The sequence below is a fragment of the Sus scrofa genome, chromosome 5 (assembly GCF_000003025.6).
Source record: "Sus scrofa isolate TJ Tabasco breed Duroc chromosome 5, Sscrofa11.1, whole genome shotgun sequence".
Taxonomy (NCBI): domain Eukaryota; kingdom Metazoa; phylum Chordata; class Mammalia; order Artiodactyla; family Suidae; genus Sus; species Sus scrofa.
Window position 1 is genome coordinate 65788744 of NC_010447.5, and position 27930 is coordinate 65816673.

General features: G+C 42.9%; 2 protein-coding genes across 18 annotated transcripts in view; one reads left to right on the plus strand and one right to left on the minus strand.

The window, feature by feature from the left end:
• Window positions 1-27288, plus strand: AKAP3 (A-kinase anchoring protein 3). 17 transcript variants are annotated; one of them, XR_002343802.1, is made up of 7 exons: window positions 55-630; window positions 1011-1054; window positions 6037-6144; window positions 8633-8728; window positions 15968-18280; window positions 24244-24373; window positions 25665-27288. XR_002343802.1 is itself a non-coding variant. In XM_021090980.1 (6 exons), the coding sequence occupies exons 4-6, from the start codon at window positions 8633-8635 to the stop codon at window positions 25818-25820; spliced, it is 2565 nt and encodes an 854-aa protein (XP_020946639.1). In that variant the 5' UTR covers window positions 1-540; window positions 1011-1054; window positions 6037-6144; the 3' UTR covers window positions 25821-27288. The 17 variants fall into 17 exon arrangements, 15 of the variants coding, with proteins under 15 accessions (XP_020946639.1, XP_020946640.1, XP_013843887.1 ...); XM_021090980.1 differs by lacking the exon at window positions 24244-24373 and having other exon boundaries at window positions 1-540; XM_021090981.1 differs by lacking the exon at window positions 24244-24373 and having other exon boundaries at window positions 87-630.
• The window catches only part of DYRK4 (dual specificity tyrosine phosphorylation regulated kinase 4), a 62742-nt gene continuing 61131 nt past the window's right edge, over window positions 26320-27930 (minus strand). Inside the window, exon 15 of the mRNA XM_021092445.1 lies at window positions 26320-27918. Within this exon, the coding sequence (XP_020948104.1) occupies window positions 27674-27918 (245 nt within the window). The 3' untranslated portion in view covers window positions 26320-27673. The remainder of the gene's footprint in view (window positions 27919-27930) is intronic.

Here is a 27930-nt window from a genome sequence, read left to right on the forward strand (position 1 = left end):
AAGGGTAGGAGAGAGGCCCGGAGGAAAGTCGGAGGGCTAGCGAAAGGGGCTGGGACAACCGGAAGGAGACGGGGAAGAGAGGAAGTAGGAAGAGAAGAGTCCCGGTGTCGAAATCCCAGCTACAGAGCGGATTGTAAAGATAACTTCTTATTGTCAAGAAACCTGAAGTTCAGGGTGAACCAGTGACTGGCTGAGAGCCAAGATGGCAGCATCGCGCTGGAGGGGTTCACCTCCCCGGACTCTCAGGCCATTGTTTCCTGAGATTGTCGGATGCGGCGGCTCCAGTGAGGCAGGGATGGAGAAGGCGTGGCCCCTGCGCTCTGGAAGCTTCTTTAAGGAGAAAGCTAAGGCTAAGGGCAGGGACGCGGAGATAAAAAGTGAGGACAGGGACTGGATGTGAGAAAGGATGCGTTCGTCGAACTCGCCGAGCAGGTTCTGTCCTGGAAGCCTTTGCTTTTGCTGTTCCTGCTTCCTGGCGTGCTCACCAGCTCAAGTTTCTGCTTGTGGGAGACCTCGGAGACCGATGTCTTATGTCATTCCGTATGTCCTTTAATTAACTCTGGCTTATCAAAGCCCTTATCTCACCACCTGACGTGAATCCAGAGATTCTTAAACTTGGAGTACTCAGAGGTGGGCTTTGGGAAGTCCGTGAACCTCCTTAAATGTCATGTGAAATTTAGTGGTCAGATATACACCTGCACATTTTTCTAGGAAGAAACTAAAGACGGCTTTCTCTAGCGCAATGGTTTATAATTTTTCTTTAATTGTGGGTCCCTTTGAGACCCTGCATTGTTCCAGAAAGTATCTAGAGCTTGTGGAAACCCCAGAAAGATAAGATAAATACTCGCATTTTAAAATACTTCCTTCAGGGCAACCCTCAAGATCCCCTGAGTAGGAACAGCGACCTGCAGCCTGTCCTGAGACATCTATCTTGGGTTTATCAGAAAAACAAATTAGTTTGGGGGAATCTTTTTAGACTCGATCATTTCTTTAGTGTTTTGTTTTTTCAGGAAGAAGGAAGTGTACGTTGCTGGGGATGGACAGTACGCCTGCAGTGAGTAGAAGTGGCCTGTTACTAGACTTCTAAGATTGATTGTTCTCACTCTGCCCCACCCCCACCGTTTACTGAAGTGTCATCTACCAAAGTGAATTGGAAGAAGAAAAAAACTCTTGAAGAAATTGTATCAGAGAGTTTTACTAATGTTGCACTTTCCTATTTTTTGGCCTCATCTTTTGTTCACTGAGTGCTCACATTTTGCTAATATTTGATTCTGGAGTCAACGTAAATAAAAACTCACTTTCCTGGTTATGATAAATTGACAAATCCCATTATCATCGGCAACTTTTTTTTTTTCTCCTTTGGCTGCACCCATGGCACGTGTAAGTTCCCATGCCAGGGATTGAACCTATGTTGGATCCTTAATCCAGTGCGCCACAAGGGAACTTCCATCAGCAGCATTCTAAAACCTGTATAATATTGCCAGTTATGTTAGGTTTTATCTTCAAGTCAGACAGCACCTCCTGTTAATATTAGTTTCAAGGTGGCATGATAGCATTGAAAGAGGTACTCAGAATGTTTGATCCCAGTCCTAGTCTACCAGGTATTAGTTGTGAGCTGGGTAAGGATCAGATGACATGAATGTGAAGGCGCTTTGTCAGCTGCGAAGTGTTGTACGTGTGTTCATGCAGTTATATTCACATACCACTGAATTATCAAAATCACAAGATGTTAGGACTAAAAGGGACCTTAAGAGATCAATAAACCCAGCTTCTTTATTTTAAACATGAAGAAACTGAAATGGAATATAAAAAACCATTTGAAGGATGCTTATAATAAACTAGTCACATTTGAATTCATTAGTGATTTTAATCTTTGTCTCATAACCTTGTTCAGAGAGTCATTAAGAGTACCTAAGGTGACAATGCAAAGAGATTGCATTACTAGTAAATTCTCAAGCCTAGAATTTGCCAACCCAATGCCTCTGGGTCTCCGCTCCATTTCCCAGTACTGTTCCTTAGGTCGAGAATTGCAAAGCATGGATTAGGGCTACTCTGAGATTTATTATAACACAGAGATGGTCAGTTTAAGTAAAACATCTCAAAATTTGTATTTTTATGAAAGGTAAGATGCCTAAATTAGAAAGAGTCCAGGCTGGATCACCCAAAATGGGCGATCCCTTGAGCTTTGCATAAAAAACTTAGTAGACTCAGTTCTTGGATTTCTTACTCTCTGCACCCATCTGGTTTTGTTAACACATAATACTTTGTTGTTTTAAGAGGACTCCATTGACGTAATTTCCCCCTCCCATATTCCCTACCAAAATTAGACATCCAAATGGGAAAATTAATCCAGAGAATGCAAGCCCAGTCCTTCCATACTGAGCATCAGAGGTTTGGAGTGTATCATCACTCCTCCCCTTGTCCTTTGAGCCTCCCCACTGTTGCTATAGAGACAGTGATATCACCGGTTGTGATTCTGATGTCACTCTCCAGTCCCAACAAGGGGGAGGTGCATGGAAGGCTGGGGGAGGAAACAAGATCTTGAGCTGAGCACAAACATCCCAGCATCTTCATTGACTTGAAAAGTATATTCTGGAATCTTCTGTGGTTCACGATTCCAGTGCTACGGAGGTAGGAAATCCCACTGGACTGATGAGACAGCCCATTTTCTGATCCTCTGCTGTTAAAAGGGAGAATTCAGTCACAAGTGATGGGTAGCTTTTATTATTCAACTGAGCCTCCCTCTTTGCCCAGTTTTAATTTCACATCAGATCCTTCTGGAAATAGCCTCTCCCTCTGCAGCTAAAACTTTATCTTTGCTGTCGAAGTTTTAATTTTGTTGCAGATTGACCAGACCCCCTTGACCATACTTTTAGGGAAATGGGAGGGTCTTACTCTCTGCTCTCCAATTCGATGATGAGACTGGAAGTTTCACTACCTGCTGACTTTTCCTCTTCATATGTGGCTAGTCCAAAAGTTTGTTTTTCCAGTGCTGTCATAACAAAATCAGACTGGTACAGCTCCAAGTCCCAATTCTCAACCACTTTCACCATCTCACTGTTATTTCTCAATTCTTGGCTTGATAACGGAGAACTGGGGAAAGGCAGGATTTGTATATACTATGTGAAGAAAATCTATGGTGCACTAGAGGAAGAAGTTATTACTAAGAGTGAAAATATGGGAGATCCACAGGAAAGCTTAATGAATGAATGGTGCCACTGAGAAAAAAACACAACAGGCACACTTCTAATCCGTATTTAAACAAAATAACAGCAAACCCATTTCACCAACAACCAAATTTATTGTCTTCTGTATGCCAGGCACTTAGAGAAAGGGAGTGAGAGACAAAGAGAATGGATATAAAAGAATATATTTTTCCTTTGAAAACTGGTCAAATAAAGTTCAAAACTTGGTCAGATATGTATCAACCCTGCAAAAGCTTCATTTATGCTGCATGTAATTTGAGTTTTTCTGTGAGTTTGGGAACCTTGAGTAAACAGGAGCTCTTGCTTGTGATGAAGACAGGAAACATGTCTTGAGAAGGAGCTGAGGTCTGGGGTACAACCACCATACCTAAGCCCCTGTGTTGTTTATAGGGGCTTAGGTATGGTCGTTTACACCCTCCCTGGCTGGCATAAGTCAGTCTTCTCTTGACCACCAAAAAAAAAAAAAAAACAACCTGTAGCTTGTAGAATGTTAACCTGCAAAGCTGTAATATTTCAACGGAATGTATCCACTGGTTTCATATGCCATTTCTGGGCCTCAATTTCCTAATCTGGAAATTGGTTTCTAAGCTCCATTTATCTTCACGTTGTATACGGAGCATCCTTTTTTTTTTGTTTGTTTGTTTTCCACGCTAGCTCCAGGATGTTATTCACCAACCTTGAAGTTAAGAAATGGATGAATCCATTCATTGGCTCCATTAATCTCTAGATTTTCCTTCCCTCTTTTCCACTTCATTATGAAACATTTGTACAAATTTAGGAGTCTGAATATCAAAAGGTATTTAAATACCTCTTTACATATACTATTATCCAGGGCAATTTAGGGAACTTAAGTCTAAAACAAACTTCCTGGATACAGACAAACATGCAGAAGATAAAATAGAACAAAACGTTAAGCTATATATAAGCAGAAGTGTTTGCTGAAGCTACATGACTAGTGTGAAAGCAGTACAGGAGTTGTTTTGAGATCTTAATTTATTTGTATCATCGGGATAGGAAGGTCTGTTAATCATTGGATAAGAAGTTACACCTTCCAGGAGTTCCTGTCTTGGCTCAGTGGTAACAAACCTGACTAATTTCCTTGAGGACACAGGTTCAATCCCTGGTCTTGCTCAGTGAATTAAGGATCCAGTGTGGCCGTGAGCTGGGGTTGCAGATGTGGCTTGGACCCTGCTTGGCTGTGGCTGTGGCATAGGCCAGCATCTGTAGCTCTGGGGTGAACATATCCCCTAAGGAGGCAAGTTCACGAAAGCCTGAGTGTATGATTTATGGCCCTCGCAGGCTTGAGCAAGTTGGGGTTTTTTGTGGTGGTGTTGTTACTTTTCTCATTCTCCAATCTAAGAAGAAAAATAAAGCTATCTGGAATTAGAAATAGGCAGTATTCATATATTCACTCTTTCAGCAGGCAATTACTAAGTACCCACTTTAAGATAGTATCTACTGTAAAGGACACTAAGATGAATACAAAAATGCATCTGCTGGGAGTTCCCTTTGTGGCTCAGCGGTTAACGATCCCAACTAGGATCCATGAGGATGCAGGTTCAATCCCTGGCCTCAGTCAGTGGGTTAAGGATCTGGCGTTGCCATGAGCTGTGGTGTAGGTCGAAGATGTGGCTAGGATCCTGTGTTGCTATGGCTGTGGTGTAGGCCAGCAGCTGCAGCTCTGCTTCAACCCCTAGCCTGAGAACTAACATATGCCACAGGTGTGGCCCTAAAAAAAGAAAAAAAAAATGCATCTGCCTTCACAAGCCATCCAATAAAGGTAATGAAATATATTTGTATAATTAAAATGCTAATTAGGATGGAAAGGTCAAAACAAAATAGGATGGAAACTCTGATGAGGGAGCAGTCACATTCAATTAGGTATTGAGACATTTCATAAATGGCGTAAACTTTGACCTGGGCATGAAGTAAGGGTGGGTTTTTTTGTTTGTTTGTTTTGTTTTTTTCTTTACGGCCACACCCGTGGCATATGCAGGTTCCCAGGCTAGGGGTTGGCTTGGAGCTGCAGCTGTGGGCCTATGCCACAGCTACAGCAATGTGGAATCCGATCCACATCTGTTACCTACACCACAACTCACGGCAACACCAGATCCTTAACCCACTGGGTGAGGCCAGGGATTGAAGCTGTGTCCTCATGGATACTAATCAGATTCTTTTCTGCTGCGCCTCGATGGGAACTCCTACAAAGTGAGGTGTGTTTTTTTTTTTTTTTTTGGTTTGTTTATTTGTTTGTTTTTAAGGGTGGGGTTTAGAGAGACATCTTTGAGAGGCTGGGAGGAGAGTCCAAGATGAGTGTCCAATGCCCTAATGTCTTCCGTGTCTTAGTAGAGGTAGTGTAAGGAAGGAAATTGATCTGGAAGCTGGTCTTGACATCAATTATGAATTCCTTTTATAACATGAGAATGTATGTTTCTCTTGAGTCCTCAAAGGAACACTTGCAATGTGTTTTAAGATCCACGAACTCAGGGCACTTATTCTCCATTCTAGCTACTTATCTTTTGACTTCCTCTTCAAGCCTAGTTTGAAATTAGGCTTAAAGTCTCTGGGTCCTCGTTGTTAAATAAGTCATCTACTAATTTTTTGAAAGTGGAAAATAACAACAGAGGATGAAACCTTTGTCGTCATCTTGGAACCATCAGACTGCACCAAGGATGAGATCTGGACTTTAAATGTGAATGTCATTTTGTGCTCATCTCTTAACGTATCACACGTGAAAAATAAAGAATAGGTCAAAATCACCACTTGGTAATAAAAGCAGTAGAGCTTGTGTGTAAAATTAGTTGTTTTTATTTGTGTCTTTCCATTGCAGATTCCTTATATTACATGGCAGGAGGGGTGGATAAATTTAGGAATAGTGACGACAGTAACACATTACTCCAGAGCTTTCCTCATATCTCAGAACCTGTCCTGAGTAAGAGTAAGTGATCACACAACTTCCTTCGTTTTTTGTACTTCTCTCTCATCCTTGCTTTTTTTATTGTGGTAGATAACCTAAGTCAGTCAGTAGAACGTACTGATTTTGTCATTTTCCATTAGAGGTAATTCATTAAGATGAAATGTAAACTACAGATTAAGAGGCTTCTCATCCTCTGGCCAAGTAATAGTGCCATCTAGCCCTTTAGTCGCAGTAGTGATTCAAGCATAAGAATATTTATATAAAATAGTGAGTTGCTGGAGTTCTTGCTGTAGTACAATGGGATTGGCCATGTCTTGGCAGTGCTGGGACTCAGGCCTGGCACAGTGGGTTAAGGACCTGGCATTGCCACAGCTATGGCTTAGGTCGCAACTGTGGCTTAGATCTGATCCCTGGCCTAGGTGCTCCATATGCTGCAGGGCAGCCAAAAAAAGAAAAAAAGAAAAGAAAAACTGTGAGCTGCTGAGAGACAATATAGGGTTTAACTTCATAGACATTAGCAGCTTCCTTGTTAGGGTTTAAAAAAAAATTAAAATAAGATACCAAAAAAAGGTTAGGAGATTTCAGAAAAAATTTTTAAAGAAAAGAATAAATAATTATCTTTCTGGAGCTGGCAAGTCTTTCTCAGAGAGGATCTCACCTATAAGCCCAGGCTTGGGGATTCTCAGTTCTAGATGTACAATGGAATTGCCCAGAGAGCTTTTAAGAAATTCAATGCCAATGTTTCCACACTCTAAAAGCTTTGAAATAGGATTCTTGGCAGAGGGGGGCGAGGTCTCCCAGACTCCGTATTTTTAAGCAGGGTGATTCTAAGGTGTAATCATGGTGAAAAACCCATAGCTTACCCAAGGGATCTATTGTATTACAGTGTTAGGAGGAGTGAAAGAAGCTGTTTTCGTAGCTTAGTAATTTGAGTTAGTGATTGGGGTATGAAAACAGGTACAAATCCTTTGGGAGCAAAGAAAAGGTAGCTCTTTTATTTTCTTTTTAATAATTACCCATAATGTTATATATAACAAAAATAATAAGACTGATGAATAAGTTTAAATTATGTGTAATCGGTGCTTGATTTGTCTTTGTTTTATTTGGGGGGAAGATGTTTGTCTATCTCCACCAAAGCCTAAAATCCTTTAAAGCAAATATTTCCAGTTAACCAGGTATTCAATCCCTAATAATGCTCCACTTATTTCAAGCCATTCTTTATATAACACAATTTCACTATTAAAAAATTAGGATAAACTTTGGTACTTTATTATAACATATAACAGAATTTTAAAGCAGTATATTTGTTGGAATCAGGATATATGTATATGTGTATGTATTTTACATATATGTGTGTATGTATCTGTTCGACAAAGAGTTTAGGGGACATGGGGTGGGGGGGATTGGCCGTCTTATTCCACCTTGCTTATTGAGAAGTATAGACCTAAGCAACATTTATAATAAAAGAAGGGAAACTTCAGTGTGGAAGCCTAGTGATATAATTCTGTCAAGGAAAAAGAGGGCAAAATATGATAATTAGCCATGTTTCCAAGAACCATCTTGGAATAAGATACAGTGATAGAGGAAGTGGATAAGACCAAGGCCAAAGGCCAAGGAGTGTATGGATTAGGAGCCATGATGCTCACTTATGAGATGAGGCAGTGAAAGCTGCAAGTGTAAGCAATTCTTTCAAGAAAAGTGACCACAAATGAGAGAAGAGAGAAGCGGTAGCTAGAAGATGGCTTGAGTGAAAGAAGACATGTCCAATGAATATCTGCTTCTGGAAGACCAGGTAGACGGTGGTGCCATTACAGAGATTAGGGAATAGGGCAACGAGTCCGGAAGGTTATGAAAAAAAACAACCTGGGCAAGAACATCACTGCCTCCAAGACCCTTTGGGTGGTACATGTGACATCTCTCTTCTGGCATTCAGAAGGCTGCCTAAACCATGGAGACTGGGAATTCCCTCAGGACCCTTGGCTAATTGGAAGAGGGATTATTCTTAAAGAGGAGATACTAGATTTTCTGTTGATACAGATAACCTAGTGCTCAAGACATTAATTATAAATGAAGCATATGTTACTTCAAAAAATTGGTGAGGCAAGACCAGAGAGGGAGAGGTAAATGAATTCTATTTTGATCACATTGGGCTTTTAGCTTGTACTGAAAATCCAGGATGTGGAAGGGCTGTCAAGCCAGGATACAGAGAGCAGGTCAAAACTGCTTATGTTCATTCATGAGTAGGTCTGTATTAAGCACCTCTAGAATACAGTGACCCCTGGCCTCTTCCCTTAGGGATGCATATGCTTAGGAAATCTCCCTGCAGTTGAGAGCTGGGGATGGCAACATCCAGAGCAGAGTGAGCCTCAAGTAGCTCTTGGGACAGATCTCTGTGGAAAGCATTTCCCCTGTTTTCCACATCTCAGACTTTCACTTTATTTCTCCTTTCTTCTATATAACTAGCCCATTTGAAGATATAATTAGCCCTTCTCATTTTTTCTACTTCCAGATGTCGGATAGGGTTGACTGGTTACAAAGCCAAAATGGAGTATGCAAAGTTGATGTCTATTCCCCTGGAGATAGCCAAGCCCAGGACTGGAAAATGGTAAGGGTCAGCCTCCTTGTAACTGCTGAGTTAGGAATGTGTAGAGCGCCATTGAGAGTAGCTTTATTCTCTCCACCACCACCAACCATCCACCTCTTATCTTGAAGATGAAATTTTCAGGGGTGGGGGGGGAATGAACTCCTTTAGAATAACAACAACAAATCCATCTGTGGTTTTTTTGGGGAAAAAAAATCCTATAGTATGAGATTAGTAAGAGAAATGTTCATGAAAAAAAAAAACTATGTATTACAGTTGTAAAGCTTTAATTTTCAAACAGAAACAGATTCAAACAGAAATATCCCCAAAGTCCATAAAAGATTTTTTTTTCCTGAAATGTCGGATGCCTCATAATTTTCAGGATTATAAACTCATCCACGTGATATTGTCATTTTTGTGGGGGAGTTCCCGTTGTGGCTCAGCAGGTTGAGAATCAAACTAGTATCCATGAGGATGTGAGTTCCATCCCTGGCCTCTCTCAGTGGGTTAAGGATCCAGCATTGTGGCAAGCTATGGTGTAGGTCACAGATGTGGCTCGGATGCAGTGTTGCTGTTAGCTGTGGTGTAGGCTGGCAGCTGCAGCTCCGATTTGACCCCTAGCCCAGGCACTTACATATGTCACAGGTTTAGCCCTAAAGAGAAAAAAGGGGACATTGTCATTCTGCCTTCATCAACAAACATTTATTAAATGCTTATTTAGAATCAGGCACTGTAGGTCAGGGTCCAGTCAGAAGATGGAAACCACACCAGTAATTTAATATTTAAAAACTATTCAGTAGAGGTATCTAACCACGTTAACTACTACATGCTATGAAAGAGGACTCTAAGGGTTCCAGAAGCAGCAGATGCAGAAAGCAGCTACTACAACTACCCCTGGGCTGAGAGAGTGAACAAGCAAGAAACCGAGGCCTCACAAAAGCTTCCTCTCCCTCAACCAAGGCTACTTCAGATCTCCTTGGAGAGCGTGGGCTGCAACAGGACAGCTTGGGCTGCAACAGGACAGCAGCATGCGTCCCTGTAGTGCAGGAGACACCTGCCAGAGGGTGCAGGTGGCCAGAAGGGAAACCCCTCCCTTCTGCTATGACCACGTGGTGCCCTTCTGTCAACAAAGCCAGCTGCCAAAGGAGAGTTGTCTCAGGGGTCCAATTCCAGAGTCATAAAGCAAGACAAAAAAGGGTGGACTTGGAGTTGAGAGACAGTGATGGATAACCAGCACAGACACCTTGCTGAGACTCAGGGTCAGCGACAGGAAAAGAAATTAGAACTCTCTTCCTTTTAAGGACCTCACAATCTAAGGGAGTCACCATTGTCACCCTGTTCCTTAGTATTACCATTTATCAAGCATCTACTTGCGTGTAATGTACATGACCCATTTTCTCTTTGTCCAAAATCTGTTTGGTCTGTCTGTATATAGCCTAAGAGAGAAAATATTAACAAATCTACATATGACATTAACATGTAGATACTAAATATCCAATTACTATAGAATAAATGCTACCTGAAACTGTTTCTACCAGATCTTTTATTTACCTCTGCTGTTTCATTTAGAAAAACAAAAGATGAATGAGCTTTGATATTAAATCTAATTAAATAAAAATTCCTTGATTTTTTAGTAAGTGAGAAGCACTCTGGAGGATGCAAAAAAAGGAAAAAACAATTTCTGCCCTCATAGACCTTACCATTCATTTGGGAAAATAAAAAATACACATGTGAAAATATAAATTCAATTTAAAAGCTCTAAATAACTAGTAGACACTAATTATAAGATGCTCCTGAGGAGTTCCTGCTGTGGGGCAGAAGGTTAAGGGTCTGGCTTAAGTGTGGCATAGGTCACAGCTGCAACTCAGATTCAGTCCCTGGCTCTGGAACTCCATATGCTATGGTCGTGGCTGAAAAAGGAAAAAACAAGTTGATGATATTTGCCAAGTGGGTTTTCTGGACAGTAATTGCTGTGGGTATTTAAAGAAGAGATGGTTTCAAAATGGAAGATGGTCAGGGGAAAGTTTATATTTAATTGAGCTAGAGGTGAAGAAGAGTCGGACAGGCAGCACATGTGTTGACTTAACACTAAGCTACTGAAGTGGAGGATGGCTGAGGAGAGAGCATTAAACTCCTTAATCCTCTTTATACTTTCCTTCAGGGACTATGCAGATTTTCCCTGTTTTTTTTTTTTTTTTTTTTTTTTTTTTTTTTTTTTTTTTTTTTTAGGGCCCTACTTGTGGCACATGGAAGTTCCCAAGCTAGGTGTCAAATGGGAGCCACAGCTGCCGGCCTACGCCACAGCCACAGCAATGCCAGATCTGAGCTGCATCTGTGACCTTCACCACAGCTCATGGCAACACTGGATCTATAAGCCACTAAGCGAGCCCAGGGATTGAACCCGTATCCTCATGGATAGATACTAGTCGGATTTGTTTCCCATGAGCCACGAGAGGTGTGCTTTCCCTCTTCTTAATTAAGAAAGACTCAGAAATAATTGGGTATCCCCCCTCCCTACTCCTCAGGATACTAGTACATAAGGAAAGAAAGTTAAAGGATGCAAGAGGGCAAAAGGTTTGGAGGGGATGGTGTTTGATTGTTGACTCCATCCATAAAAAAGAAACAGGATTAGTGTCTCTGCCAGTCACTTTGGCTTCATCAGCAACTTTTGCAAAATTCTTCTGGATCGAGTAGAATAATGCACATAGGTAACACACATTTTAGTTTAAAAACATAAAAGGACAGTTGAAAGACTAAAATACACCAAGCAAACACAACTCCTTAGACTCTATGACGCACTATGCTATGCTGTAAGGTTTATTTTCCTTAATGTTCTGTGAAAAGAACTGAAAAGGATAAAAGAAAATCCCCAGCATCTGCATTAAATCTTATATAAGACTTTCCTGTAACATGTTACAGCCCAGTTATGGAAACATGCCTATTTGCAGATAGTGTGCCTGACCGGAAAAGTAGGTAACATTAAGGAGTAATATTCAAAAAGGGGTAAAGTCAAAACTCCCAACTAGATACGAAAATGAGTACATGTTAAAGATTTTAGGAGTTCCCGTCGTGGCGCAATGGTTAACGAATCCGACTAGGAACCATGAGGTTGCGGGTTCGGTCCCTGGCCTCGATCAGTGGGTTAAGCATCCGGCATTGCTCTGAGCTGTGGTGTAGGTTGCAGATGCAGCTCAGATCTCCTGTTGCTATGACTCTGGCATAGGCAGGCGGCTACATTTGACCCCTAGCCTGGGAACTTCCATATGCTGCAGGTGCAGCCCTAAAAAGACAAAAAATTGATAAGGAAACTGATGAAAGGTATTGCAACTAGTTCAAAGGAGAGTTTCTAAAGAGCTATACTTTAATTTGGGGATATTTAAATGAATGTGCAAATCGAGGCAAAACTGGCCTCTTCCACGGTTGAACCTCCACCGGTCAGATTTATATGTCTCTGGACCTGTAGAATTATTTTGCATTGATATCAGTTATCTGCAGCTTACAGAGTTGTAAAATAACCCGCAGAGAATCAAAATCAGATTATATAGAAGGCTGTATGTAGTGCTTTGTCTGTAGACTACGGACTATAGACAACGCATAGTTTTCTATTGAAGCACAAGTGTTTTCCCTACATTTACCTCAATTTTTATTAAAAAAAATCTCAAGATAACTTTTGACCACAAAATAAGGCCAGTCTCATCAGATTTGGTCTAATTATCTATATAAGTGCAGTAACTTAAATTTGTGTTACTGGAAATTCGTGAGGCATCTCAGATTGGCCTTTAAAGGCCAACGAATTTGCTCTCCTCCTGAGAAGCTACAGGGAGGTACTGTACAGCATGGTGACATAGTTGATAAACTATATTGTATATTTGAAAGTCACAAAGAGAATAGATTTTTTTTCTTTTAGGGCCACACCCATGGCATATGGAAGTTTCCAGGCTAGGGGTTGAAATCGGAGCTACAGCTGCTGGCCTACACCCCAGAGAATAGATTTTTCTTTGGCCTCACCCATGACATGCAGAAGTTCTGGGGCCGGGGATGAAGCACACACCACAGCTTTAACCAGAGCCACAGCAGTGATGACGCCAGATCCTTAGCCTGCTGAGCCACGAGGGAACTCCCAAGAGAGTAGATTTAAAAAGTTCTCTTTGTGGAGTTCCCTGAAGGCCTAGTGGTCAGGATTCAAGGTGCTTTCATCACTATGGCCCGGAGTTCAATCCCTTGTCTGGGAACTAAGATCCCACATCAAGCTGATGCACATGCAGCCAAAAAAACAGTTCCTATCACAATAAAAAAAATCTTGAACTATGTGTCATAATACTGGACGTTTGACTTCTTGTGGTGATCGTTTTGCAATGGTACAAATATCAAATAATTATGTTGTACACCTGAAGCTAATATAATGTTATATGTCAGTTGTATCTCAATGAAGGAAATAATAATAAACTCTTGGTCATGTGTCAAAAGTAAACACAGAAACACCAAACTCACTTGTCCAGAGATTAAAGGACCCTTCTTCCAACTGGGCACAAGATTCCAAATTGATTTGAGCTTAAGATGGGCAAAAAATACTAGCAAAATATATTTTCTGTTGTCTCTGATCAGAAGTACATCTCTGTAAACCATTAATCCAGGAAAGAAATTACCAAATTGTGAGACAATAAAACCAAATTCTCAGTCATTGATGCCATCAATGATTATTGGCTATGGAAGAACCAAAACAAAAAGCAAAAGCAAAATTAGTAGAGAGGAAAATCAAACCAGAAAAACAGAATGTCTTCAAAGCTCTATTGCCCTTTAGATTCACCTCTGGGGGCCAAAAAAAACATACTTGGTAACTGCACTCACGATGCCATTTACCTCTGGGGGCAAATCTGTTGGACATCTTGACAAAGACTTCCTAAACTGTTAAAAGATCATTTTCAGAGAAGAGTGAAATGATGATGGTCATATGTAAATAAAAATAAACTCAAGTTAAAGTTTTAATTCACTAACAAGAAGCTGGTGCGGTTCCAGAGAGACTCAAAGAAAGAAGATCTGTAGATCAGGAACATTGAAGGGAATGTGCAAATGGAGGCAAGACTGACTGGCCTCTTCCACAGTGGGAGAGGCAGTCAGTCAAAACTCCCCTGGTCAGAATTCACATTTGCATAGACAAGAATGACACTGCATTGCCACCAGTCATCCACAGAGTTAGCAAATAACTCCCAGAGAATCAGAATCAGGAAATGTGGAAGGGTGTGCTATAGATGAGGCATCGTTTTCTGCTAGAACCCAAAACTTCCTCAGAGTCGCTCTTATTCAAATTAGGAGAACCATTTAGGTGCACTTTGAACCAATCCCTATGGTCCATTAGCAACTTAAACCAGCCTGTAGAGTTCCAACCACTTTTCTTTTCTTCCCAAGTCACTCAAACAGCAGGGTACTGCAGGGGTGGAGAGCGCCAGTTTTAGTCTGAACTGGATTTAAACACCAGCCCCCATCCTGCAGTAGCTGTGAGATGCTAGTCAATATTTAACTTTGCAGTTTTCCCACCTGTGAAACTGGAAGAAGATACCAACCATATAGAGTATGTGTGAGAAACTAAAATAATGTGCGTAGAGCACTAAGCACCATGCTTAGAAGACATAAAAGTATTTAACAAAGTCGTAGCCAGCAACTCTATGGCACTTGGTAATTAAAATGCCAAATTATTTTTTTACAGATGGGCAGTTCTTGTGGTCATCCCCAGAGAGGCATAACCACAACGATCCTTTACATTTGATGGCAAATAGGACACTTTCACACTATCTTATTTTAGCCTGTGTTCAAGTGAAGATTATAGATTGTAGTCAGCAAACATAAATATGTGCCTGTGTTTTTCACAAGAAGTGTCCATGAGAGAATCTGCATTCCCTCAAAACTAATTGTCCATAGATATTAACTCTAATTACACATCAAATTGTTTACTAAGTCATGTCCACCGGCAGCCATTTAGCGTATCAAGGCTGTGCTTATGGTAGTTGCAGTGATGAACCCAGCTAGTATCCATGAGGATGCTTGTTCGATCCCTGGCCTTGCTCAGTGGGTTGAGTATCCTGTGTTGCTGTGAGCTATGGTGTAGGTTGCAGATGTGGCTCGGGTCCCCCCGTTACTAGGCTGTGGTATAGGCTGCCAGTTTGCAGCTCTGATTCGACCCCTAGCCTGGGAACTTCCATATGCAGCAGGTGTGGCCCTGAAAAGCAAAACAAAACAAAAAAGAAAACAAAAAGATTGTGCTTGTGGGGCCCGGCAAAGTGATTAATTCTGCACAGTTGTCCTTGAATTTTCTAATTTTTAAAAAACTGTACTTATAAATAGATCTAAGTAAAACAGATAACCCATAGAAAATAGCCATTAATATTGATACATGAAAAACCTGATTCAGCTCAAATGCTAACTCTGTAGCTGATAATGGTCAGATCTTAAGGGTATAAGTTGTTGGGGTTTCCTTGTGGTGCAGTGGGCTAAGGAACTGGCCTTGTCACTACAGCATCTTGGGTAGCTGGTACTTGGTATGCATTTGATCCTTGTCCTGGGAACTTGTGCATGCTGGGGGCGCAGCCAAAGAAAAAAGGATATATGTTGTTACAGGCAATATAGTGCAGTGGCCCAGAGCATGGGCTTTGAGGTCAGCCTGCCTGGGTTGCAATTCTTCCTCCATCCATGATTAACTGTGCAACCTCAAATAAGTAATTAACGTAATCAGCTCAGTTTCCTCTTCAGTAAAAAGTAGATAATGAGAGAGTTCTCATCGTGGCTCAGCCAGTTAAGAACCAGCTATAGTATTCACGAGGATGAGGGTTCAATCCCTGGCCTCACTCAGTGGGTTAGGGATCTGGCATTGCTGTGAGCTGTGGCGTAGGTTGCAGACGCGGCTCAGATCCCCTGTAGTGTAGGCCAGCAGCTGCAGTTCTGATTTGACCCCTAGCCTGGGAACCTCCATATGCCGCAGGTATGGCCCTCAAAAAGGGGGAGAAAGAAGAATTGAGCTAGCATTTCAGTTTACTACCAGACTATTACATGACGTAACAGAACAATACTAAATGCCGCAATAGTCTTAAAATATCTGGAGCAGTGCCTGATACACAGTAAGCACTCAGTAAATGTTGATTACTTTTATTGGGCTGATGGCACAGTTAAGACGAGAGAGGTGACCACTTTTGTAGTTGATATTTGAGGCTGTCCTGAATATCCTGTATCTTTACTTTGTTATAGTCGGATGAATCCTTGTCTATTTTTAAGGAAGCTTCCACCGACCCTATCAGAGTGCTCAGCTGGCTCCGCAGAGACCTGGAAAAAAGCACAGCAGGGTTTCAGGACGTTAGGTTCAAGCCCGGAGAATCATCGTTTGGCGGGGAAATGGTCAACTGGACAGACCCCCATAAAGGTTTCTGTGTGGACTATTACAACACCACCGCCAAGGGCAATCCAGGGAGATTGCATTTTGAGATGACTCACAGAGAGAACCCTTCCCAGGGGCCCAGTGCCCAAGTGGGTAACGGGAGCTCAGTGGACGAAGTGTCCTTCTACGCCAACCGCCTCACCAACCTCGTCATAGCCATGGCCCGCAAGGAGATCAATGAGAGGATTGACGGCTTCGAGAAGAAGTGTGTCCACCAGTCAGTGTACCTGGGGGAGGAACCCGCACCCAACAAAAGCCTGAGCAAGGTGGCCTCAGAGCTGGTCAACGAGACCGTCTCTACATGTTCCAATAATGCCACTTCGGATAAGACTCCCGGCTCCGGGGACAGAGCCTCAGGATCCTCACAGAACGCCCCAAATTTGAAGTACAAAAGCACTTTGAAGATCAAGGAGAGCACCAAGGGAAGCAGGGGCCCAGACGACAGACCCGCTTCTAAGAAGTCTTTCTTCTATAAGGAAGTGTTCGAATCTCGTAATGCAGGCGACGCCACGGAGGGTGGAAGGTCCTTACCTGCGGAGAGAAAGATGTTCAGGGGGCAGGAGAGGCCCGATGACTTCACCACCTGTGTCAGCCAAGGCATCATGACCTACGCCAACAGCGTGGTGTCTGATATGATGGTCTCCATCATGAAGACGCTGAAGATCCAGGTGAAGGACACGACCATTGCCACCATCCTGCTAAAGAAGGTCCTGATCAGGCACGCCAAAGAGGTGGTCTCGGACCTCATCGACTCCTTCATGAAGAACCTCCACAATGTCACGGGGACCCTCATGACGGACACGGACTTTGTCTCGGCCGTGAAAAGAAGTCTCTTCTCTCACGGAAGCCAGAAAGCCACGGATATCATGGACGCCATGCTGGGTAAGCTCTACACGGTGGTATTCGCCAAGAAACCCCCTGACACTGGCAGCAGAGCCAAGGACAAATCCGAGAGGTATTCGCTGGTCTCCGTGAAAGAGATGGGTGACCCTAAAAACCGAAACATCAACTTTGCCTCGATGAAATCCGAAGGGAAATTGAGGGAAAAAATATGCTCTCATTCACCCAAACCAGAGACGGAGAAGAGCTGTGCCGAAACTCTGGGCGAGCACATCATCAAAGAGGGGCTGACCCTGTGGCATAAAAGTCAGCAGAAAGAAGGAAAATCTCCAGCTTTCCAGTGTTTACCATTCGCAGCTCCCAACAAACAGTATAAACCTGCGCCAGACATTCTCCTGGGATTTCCTTTCGATCCGTGCAACCTCAGCCCCCCTCTGCAACACTTAGAGAAACCTGAGAATTTTATGTGTGATTCAGACTCCTGGGCCAAGGACCTGATCGTATCTGCCTTGCTTCTGATTCAGTACCACCTGGCCCAGGGAGGAAGCATGGATGCACAGAGCTTCCTTGAAGCTGCTGCCAGCACCAACTTACAGGCCAACAAGTCCCCTGCAGTTTCCGATGAGTCCAGCCTGAAGCCACCTCATGTGGGGGGTGACCAAGAAGAAGCAGAAAAGAAGGATCTAATGAGCGTTTTCTTCAACTTTATCCGGAACTTACTCAGGGAGACCATTTTCAAGAGTAACCGTAGCTCTGATCCCAAGCCAACTAAGGAGGAAGATAGCCCCCAGTGTGAAAGACCTGTAACCCCTTCTCCCATCAAATTCAGTGAAGGGGATGAGGCAGGGGGTACTTTTGCTGGGCTGACCAAGATGGTTGCTAACCAACTAGACGGCCACATGAACGGGCAGATGGTGGAGCATCTGATGGACTCGGTGATGAAGCTGTGTCTCATTATTGCCAAGTCCTGTGACTCTCCCTTGGGAGAACTGGGGGATGACAAGTCTGGGGATGCCAGCAGGCCTGTGTCCGCCTTCCCAGAGAATCTGTATGAGTGTTTACCAACCAAGGGCACAGGGACAGCAGAGACGTTGCTGCAGAACGCCTATCAAGCCATCCACAACGAACTGAGAGGCATGTCAGGACAGCCCCTGGAAGGGTGCACGGCACCCAAGGTGATTGTCAGCAACCACAACCTCACCGATACGGTTCAGAACAAGCAACTGCAAGCCGTACTTCAGTGGGTAGCCGCCTCAGAGCTCAATGTCCCTATTTTGTACTTTGCTGGTGACGATGAAGGAATCCAGGAGAAGGTAAGGAGGCAGAGTCGGGGGGAAGGGTGGAAAGGCTGATTTAGGGGTTAATGAGGGTTTCAAGTTCTTCTTCTCTTTCTGATGGAAGGACAGCCACAAGGAGGGTAGAATGGGGACAGTAAGGATTTGAAGCTCCTGCCTCGTAGCAGAGATAATGGGTCATTAAAATTAGATTTAGCCTAATAAGAGGCATATCCAAGGGGAGACAGATAAATAAGTTTCTTTTTTCCGCATACGCATATTGATGAGGATGTACAGGTAAGGAACTTCCAAGAGACATGGTGAAAGAATCAGATGAAGGCCTGAGCTCAGGCTGAATTCTGGATGGGACAGCTTGGCCCAAAGAATGAGGAGCAGCAGCTGGGAAACATCCTGGAGATGTGCAGGGGAGGGGCGTGGGGGGAGAAGTGTCTAGATTTATGATCTTTTCAAGCCTGTCATTCCTCTCTTAGCTGGTGATCTAGGAGGTGTTGGGAATTTGAAGGGAAATCCGGTAAATAATACCCCTCTTCCCCTCACCCTAAGTTCTGAATCAGTTGAGAAGTAAGACTAAAAACTAAGGCAGGCAAATCAACTTACTACTTTTATTACTGGTAAAGGTAAGTGTGCCTCTGACTCCTTTTCTTCTCCCAATTTAGGCCTTGGCACTGCTCACTGAAGGGAAATTTGGGGTCCGGGGAACTTCTGTTTCTGTAGTTGCTGCTTCATGCTACTGTGGGGGAATTAAGACCATCCCCACAACACACACACACACACACACACACACACACACACACTTCGGGGTTTTGATTATTTCGTCTCACTTGAGAAAAGTGGAAAAATGGCATTTACTAATTAAGTGGGAAGGAGTGGCTCAAGAGTCTGGGATTATTTATAAAAAGTATCCATCCTCTTAGAAACCAGAGGATGTGGAGGAAGAGGCTCTCTCTGTTTAGTAAGTGGTATTACTAACCCTGGTAACTAGGTTACGTGGTTTAGCTGATGTCTGAGACACAGGCCTGTACTGCATCCACATGAGGCCACACACAGCCCAGGGGAGGAACTATGTGATCGGGAGACTTGCTACGCTGGCGGCCTGGGGACCAACGACATTAGCATCATCTGGGTGCTCGTTACGAATGCAGCGTCTCAGGCTCCACTCCTGACCTGCTGAATCAGAATCTTCACTTTAGCAAAATCCCCAGGTGATTTGTATGCATGTTCCAGTTTGGCACAGAGGATAGAACCTGGGCTTCCAATCCTAGATTTATCCCCGAGTCCTTGCCAAGTTCTGTCTCTTGACAGTTTTTCCAGTCTGTAAAGCAGACGACTATTTTGGCACATAGCAGTCCACAGAGGGGACTATATTCACAAAAGCTTTAGACCAATGAGAAAATCTAAAAAGAAGCATAGCTTTTATGTGTACAGTGTGTGAAAAAGGCTTTGTTCCGATGCTGTCTTTTAAGTCAACACATCACACATCACTTACGTAATACTACACACACACACACACACACACACACACACACACACAGAGTCTTAGCCCAAAGTAAAGACTCGTCTTTTCTTTCTTTCCTTCCTTCCTTCCTTTCTTTCTTTCTTTTAAGGCTGCACCACCTGCAGTACATGAAAGTTCCCAGGCTAGGGGTCAAGTCGGAGCTGCATCTACCGGCCTACACCACAGCCACAGCAATATCATATCCCAGTCATGTCTTCAACCTACACCAAGGCTCATGGCAACATCACATCCTTAACCCATCAAGCAAGGCCAGGGATTGAACCCACATCCTCATGGATGCTAGTCGGGTTCGTTACTGTTGAGCCACGACAGGAACTCCTCATCTGTTTTCTTAAACAAAGAGTGGAAGGGAAGGGGGTCAGCACACCCAAACTAATCAGTAGATTTGCATGGAGCATCAGAGTGTGTGTGTGTGTATACATATATATACACACACATACATAATATATATATACACACATACATTATATATATATATACACACACATTATATATATACACACATTTTATATATATATATATATAACTTTTTTTATGGCCACACCTGCAGAATATGGAGGTTCTCAGGCTAGGGTTCAAGTCAGAGCTGTAGCTGCTGGCCTATGCCACAGCCACGACAACGTGGGATCTGAGCCACATCTGCGACCTACGCCGCAGCCCACCACAACCCCAGATCCTTAACTCGCTGAGTGAGGCCAGGATCAAACCTCCATCCTCATGAATGCCAGTTTTGTTCATAACCTGCTGTGCCAGAACGGGAACTTCCAAACATCGGAATATTTTTAAGAGTAATTGGGATGAAGATACATCAAAGAAACTACCTAAAATGAGTTGAAATTTTTTTGGGAAAAGAATTAATGTATGCAAATATTTTCTTGCTGATGTTGTGATTGATCCTGGCAACACTGGGTTGCACATGAGCCCACTTCCTTTAATAAACACGTTTGTCTCCATTTTTTAATAGGTCATATGTGCACAGTTCAAAATCCAAAGGCACAAAAAAGATGCATAGTGAAAATTAAGGACTTTTTCTCATCTTTATCTCCCATCCTATTGCCCTCCCTGGAGAAAACCATTCTGATCAATTTATTGTTTATCTTTCTAGAAATACACATACAGAAACAAGTAGAAACTCATATATACATCTTTTTAAAGTCATAAATGGTATTATATATATTCTCTTCTACAACATATAGAGTCTTTTTAATGGCTGCTTATTTATTGTATGAAGGTTCTGAATTTAAAAACCACTCTCCTATGGATGGACATTTCTTTTACCAATATTTTGCAACCATAAGCAACTCTGCGTGCACAGATTCAAGTGTATCTGTATATGTTCTTGTAGATTTGATATATATTCCCTGAATGCCTTTCATAGAGCTTGCACCAGTTTGCACACCTACTCATGGGAGTGCCTCTTTCCCACAGTTTAACCAACAGTCCACGCCAAACTTTTGATCTTTGCCAAGTGTTGCTTTACTTTGCACTTTTATATTAGACGTGAGGGTGAATATCTTTTCAGATGTTTAAGAGCCATTTGAATATCCTTTTTCATGGACAAATTGTAACTGCTGTCCATTTTTCTGTTGAGTTGTTGGTCTTTTTCTTCTTGATCTTTTTCTTCTTGATCTGTGAGTTTTATTTTACAAGGAAATTAGCCTCTGATATTAAGTTCAAATTTTTATTATCTGTCTTTTGATTGATGTTTTGTGTTGTTTCATTTTTTTCCCTACACAATTTTTAAAATGTTTGTGTAGTCAAGTGTGACATTTTACCTTCTATTTTTCCTGGATTTTGTGTCATATTTTGGAAAACATTCTCCACTACAAGATATTAACAGAACCTCCTCATGTTTTCTTCTAGTGCTGTTAGATGATTTCTAAAAAGATGTTTTAGACATTGATCCATTTTGAATTCATTTTTACGTAAGATATGATGTAGGGAAATGATCTCTTATTTTTTTCCAGATAGCTTCCTCTGCCTTTTTTTCTTTCCTGAGTTTTCTGTTCTATCCATTGAATCATTCATCTGTTCTTACTACTTTAATCCTATTTTAATAGTATATTTTTTTAATAGCATGTTGTTTTAATCACTGTAATTCTGTGTTTTGATGTCTAATAGGACTAGCGACTCTTTATTCCTCTGTCTCAGGATTTGCTAAGCTACATTTGTCGGTTTCACCATCAGCCACAGGCAGCCATCAGCCTGCTTCTGAGCACCACAAGTGTGCCTCTCTGACATCCTATAAAACAGTGCTGTAAAACATGTAACATAAGGTTTTCGAGGTTTTCCCGTGCATCAGCAGTTCATTCTTTATATTGGTGAACAGTATTTCATTAGACATGTTTTCCTATCCATTCACCAGCTGATGGACATTTGGGTGTTTCCACTTTTTTGCTGTTATGCATAGGGCTGCTGAGAGCATTCATACAAGTTAGTCTGTGTGTGGACATACATTTTCATTTCTTTTGAGTAACAAGGAGTGTAATTGCTGCATCTTTTGGTAAATAGTTTCTTAAGAAACAAACTGTTTTCCAAAATGGCTGTACCATTCTACATCCCTCCTGGCAATTGACATCGGTGTCAGTGTCTACATTCTCATCAGTATCATTCTTTTTGAAAAAAAAGATCGCTGTTAAAATGGTTTCTGACTGTGGATTTAATTTGACATACACACATTAAATTGACTGAAGATGTTGAATATCTTTTTATGTGCTCACTAGCCATTCATGTATATCCTTTGGCAAGTTGTCTCTGTAAATCCTTTGCCTATATTTTGCCTGGGTTTTTATAAAATTACAACAATTCTTTATGTCTTCTGGATACAAGTCCTTTATCAGATATATATGATTTATAAATATTTTCTCTCAGTCTCTAGCTTGTCCTTTTACTTAATGGAGTGTTTCACAGAGCAAAAGTTTTTAATGAGGACGTCTAATTTATCACTTTCTGCTTTTATTGCTTGTAATTTTGATGTCATATCTAATAAATCTTTGCCTAACCCCGTGGTTCTCAACTGGAGGCAGTTTTGCCCCCAAGGGACAATTGGCCAATGTCCGGAGACACATTTTGCTGTCACAACTAGGAAGGGGGTGCTACTAGAGTCTACTGGGGAGAGAACAGGGATGCTGCTGAACACCCTGCAGTGCACAGGACGGCCCCCAGCAAAGGGTTATCTGTCCAGAAGGTCGATAGTCCTGGACTGAGAAACCCTGACCTAGTAGCCAAGGTCATGAAGATTTCCTCCTTTATCTTCTAAATTATAGTTTCAACCACCCCCCCCACCTTTTTTTTTTTTTTTTTTTTGCTTTTTAGGGCCGAATTCGTGGCACATGGAGGTTCCCAGGCTAGGGAACTATAGATGCCAGCCACAACCACAGCCACAGCAACACAGGAGCCAAGCCGTGTCTGCGACCTACACCCAGCTCATGGCAATGCCAGATCCTTAACCCACTGAGTGAGGCCAGAGATCAAACCTGAAACCTCATGGTTCCTAGTCAGATTCCTTTCCACTGTGCCACAATGGGAACTCCGTAAAAACATATTCCGCAGTACTGAGGCAAATCATTTAGAGTTTATACTGAGATTTTTACTGTTTCTGTTGTTCTTTGTTCATTCCTGATGTTCCCAGTTTCCTTCCAATACCATTTATCTTTTGTCTGAAGAACCGGGCATTGAGTTCTTTTATTTTTTTTTTAATTTTTTTTTTTTTTTTTTGTCTTTTGTCTTTTTTGTCTTTTTGCTGCTGTTGTTGTTGTTGTTGCTATTTCTTGGGCCGCTCCCTCGGCATATGGAGGTTCCCAGGCCAGGGGTTGAATCGGAGCTGTAGCCACCGGCCTACGCCAGAGCCACAGCAACGCAGGATCCGTGCCGCGTCTGCAACCTACACCACAGCTCACGGCAACGCCGGATCGTTAACCCACTGAGCAAGGGCAGGGACTGAACCCGCAACCTCATGGTTCCTAGTCGGATTCGTTAACCACTGCGCCACGACGGGAACTCCCGAGTTCTTTTAATTTAATCTGAGTCTTTCTTCATTTGTCCTTTATTCCTAAAGTATATTTTCTGGGCATAGAATTATGGTTTGACAGCTACTTTCTTTTAATGCTTAAAAATGTTGTTTTGAGGTTCCCTGGTGGCATGGCAGGTTAAGGATCCAGCATTTTCACTGCTCTGCCTCAAGTTGCTGCTGTGGCATGGGTTCAGTCCTTGGCCCTGGAACTTCCACAGTTGAGGGTGCAACTAAAAAAAAGAGAAAAATGTTGTTTCACCTCCTCCATCCTCTGTGGTTTCTGATGAGAAATCTGCAGTCATTTGAATTGTTATTCTCTTATAAATAATGTAATATTTTTCTCCAGCTTTTAGATTTTTTTTTCTTTTCCTTTAGTTTTCAGCAATTTGATTATGACAGGTCTCAGACGGGTTCATTTGATTATGAACTTTCTTTGGGTTCATTTTATTTCAGGTTCACTGAGCTTCTTGAATTTGTCCATCTGTCTTTTGGCAAATTGGGGAATCTTTCATCTATTATTTCTTCAAGTTGTTTCTGAACCAGCCTTTTTCTCCTTTCCTTCTGGGATTCTGGAGACATAAAGGTAAATAAAGCCTCTTGGGATTGTCCCAGGCCCCTGAGCTCTGTTAATTTTGTCAATCTTTCTGAAAGTGGTTTAATCATTCTCTTACGTTGTTTAGTGGGTTGATTTCTATTGCCCTGTCTTCAAATTATCGGGTTTCCTCATCTCCATTCTGTTAGTCCATCCAATAAGTTTTCCCTTTGGACTTTGAATTATCGTTTTGTTCTAAAACTTCCATTTGGGTCTTCCTGATATCTGCTCTTTGCTGAGACTTTGCCTTTCCATTTGTTTCAAGAATATCTGAGGAGTTCCCATTTCGGCTCAGTGGTTAACAAACCCGATTAGTATTCATGATGACATGGGTTCAATCCCTGGCCTTGCTCAGTGAGTTAAGGATCTGGTGTTGCCGTGAGCTGTGGGGATGTAGGTCGCAGACATGGCTCGGATCCCAAGTTGCTGTGGCTGTGGTGTAGACCAGCAGCTACAGCTCCAACTGGACCCCTAGCCTAGGAACCTCCATATGCTGCAGGTGTGGCCCTAAAAAGACAAAAAGAAAAAAAAAATGTATGAACTTAAGTCTCTGCATAGAATTAACCCTGAAAAAGCTCCTGATAATTGGCCTGTCAGTTTGCCCTTTGACTGTCTATAGAGTCAGGTGCAGAATACACAAGATAGGAATTGGGTTAGTTTGTTGCCATGAGGATTCCAGATGAATGGCAATGCACTGCATTCACATCATAATAGTGGCCTTGGCTAGTTTCTCTCAGTTGATGCTTGGAAAGAGAATTAAACATAGGGTTCAGACCCGGGTGTGAACCTTGCCTCTGATAAGGTCTAGCGCTGTGTTACAGTCCTCACCCCTCCAGGCCAGCGTTTTCCTGTGGGCAGAATGGTTCTTTGAGTTGCTTTCCTGCTTTACCATCCTAGGGTTCTCTGGCCCATAGGGCAGGGGAAGCAGCACCCACATTTGTCCCTGGCCACTTTCTATCCTGCCCTTGTTGGTCCTGGACAATGGTGGAGACTTTGATGATATTACAGTGAACTTAATTCTTAGATGGCAAGAACACTATTGATGGAAGACCATTGCTGGAACACTCATGGACGCAGGAAGATTTTAGTCTTAGTGGGAGATCACATGTGCCCTATCAGGGACAAGGGGATGTTACTTAAGGGCGATGTCACCAGCTTTCTTTGGCCAGGCAGGCGGCGAGCTCACGGTCATGGAAGTCTTCTTCCGAGGCAGGGACTCTCCCCTCTGGCAGGGCGGGTGGGAGGCTCTGCCGGCCAGCACCACTCTCTTTCCCTCCCTCAGCTACTGCAGCTCTCGGCGGCCGCCGTGGACAAGGGGCGCAGCGTGGGCGAGGTCCTGCAGTCGGTGCTGCGCTATGAGAAGGAGCGACAGCTGGATGAGGCGGTGGGCAACGTCACACGGCTGCAGCTGCTGGACTGGCTGATGGTGAACCTGTGACAGGAGCCCGCCGAGCTCCCCCCGCTGCTGTGCAAGCCCGGCCCCCTGCTTCTTTCTGGCTTCCGCAGCTCCCCTCTGCGCAGCCTCCCAGAGCCCTCACATCATCCTCATACCACTCACATTCAAGACAGGTCATCTTATGCTGGTCATTGGCTTTTGCAGATTTTCCTGTCCATGCGAGCGAGCAAGGACATAAAATAAAAGAAAAAAAATTACAATGAAAGGGCTCCAGGTATCTGGTTTCCTTGGCCCAAATGGTCAATAAGTTGAAGCAGTGTCAGGAATGAAAAAAGAATCTGATGGATAGAAGAAAAATAGTGCTGGCCTGAGAGGCCATTTGGTCTGTTCCCCTCAGATCTTTGTTCCCTGAAAATTAGCCATATTTTATCAGCCCCTTATGATACAAATCAGAAAATATTGTTCAATATCCAATCTAAATCCTTCTAATCAGGATCTAGATGGCTTCTTGTCCTGACTGTTCACCTCAGCTTTATCTACGGTTGAATATGGTGGCAAGAAAAGGTCCAAAGGACCTGAGTTCTATGGCCAGTTGTGTCACCTGCTCTGATTTAATGTCAGTATCCCCCACCTCAGAAGCATTTTCTGTTCTTATCCTGACCTTTCTGTGGAATTTTATATTCTCTAGCCTCCTTTTGGGAACTTTCTCCTTCTGGTTTTTAGTTTTCCTATTTTCCACATCTCTTAGAGGCTCTACTCAGTGGTGTCAAGCCCTTACATTCTCTTTCCTAGGACTTTCTCCTGACCTTGTGCTGGTCTCACTCTGGCCTCTTCCCTGGGCGATGTCATCTAAACCCATAGCTTCAGCTACCTTGTGCCCCCTTCATGGGATATTACACAGTGATCCAATGAAAACCATGAAGCCACAGATATAGTCCATGTTGTTTTTGATGTTATGGCGTTCTTGTAAACCTGTTTGAACTATAATTACAACCGTACACAGACTGTGAGTTCAGGTAGGTAAGGACGAGGAGGGCAGGTACCGATGAGTGGACACCTGTTGTAATCAGCTCGTCTTCCTTTGGGAAACCCACCGCCCCCTATTCCACATGGTTCCAAGGAAGCATCAGTCTTGGTGCCACCACCACTGCCCCACCCTGTGGGCATATGACCCAGGCTGGCCAATCAGAGGGTCCCAATATCTCAAACATAGTGATGGGCTCAAGTCCAGTCATTTCTGAGATTTCCTTTAAGCAGGAAGACTGCACCTTCTGATGCAGTCATCAGATGGTAGTGAATGATTCTGGATGGTCGTGGTCATCTTACCCTCGGGGCAGAGTCTGTCTTTGGAATGAAGATAACCAGAGAGAGAAGCCAGACTAATAGGGGGAGGGGGAGCCTGAGCCCCTTGGTCTTGTTTGAATTCCCAGATCCTTCTGTACCGACACCTGCCCCTCCTGATTTGCCAGTCACATTATCCAATAAACGCCCTTCAGTTGTTCAGTTTGAACTTGGCTTCTGTCATTTTCAAACGAGAATCCTAACATAGGTCAACTGTCTTGGGCAAGAACACTGTTTTTGTAACTTAGAGTTGTATGCGTGGCACTCTAACACTCAGTACTTCATGCTCTTCCCGCCCCACCCCCACAGGCACCCATTGTTTCATTTGGTGGGGGGCATAAGGAGGGAGTGTGGGTGCAAGGACTCCCTCTCCAGTCCCTCCCAGTACCAATCAAGCCAACTGGCCATGTGGATAGAGTTTTTGTTTTGTTTTGTTTTGTTTTTAAGCAAACCTTTATGATTAAAAAGCAACAATCTTAAATATTGTACAATATAAGTACTGTCTCTAATACAAATCACTGGTGGAAAGGAACAGGACACACCCTCCACTCAGGTCATACAATAGGTGGTAAAATGTTTGTGTTCTTGGGGGAGGAGTTTTTGTTTTGTTGTCCCGTGGATGTCTTGGACTCTGCCGGCCCCAAAACTGCCTCTGACTTTCTGGAAGCTTCTGCTAGATGGGGCAGCTGGATCACTTCTGCTGTGGGCTGGAGAGAGCCCCGCTGATTACCTGGATTCTGATCCCGTTTAGTGGTATTATCTTTTATTTTATCTTTAGTGTCTCCTTTGAGGATCATATCTACCAAAGAGA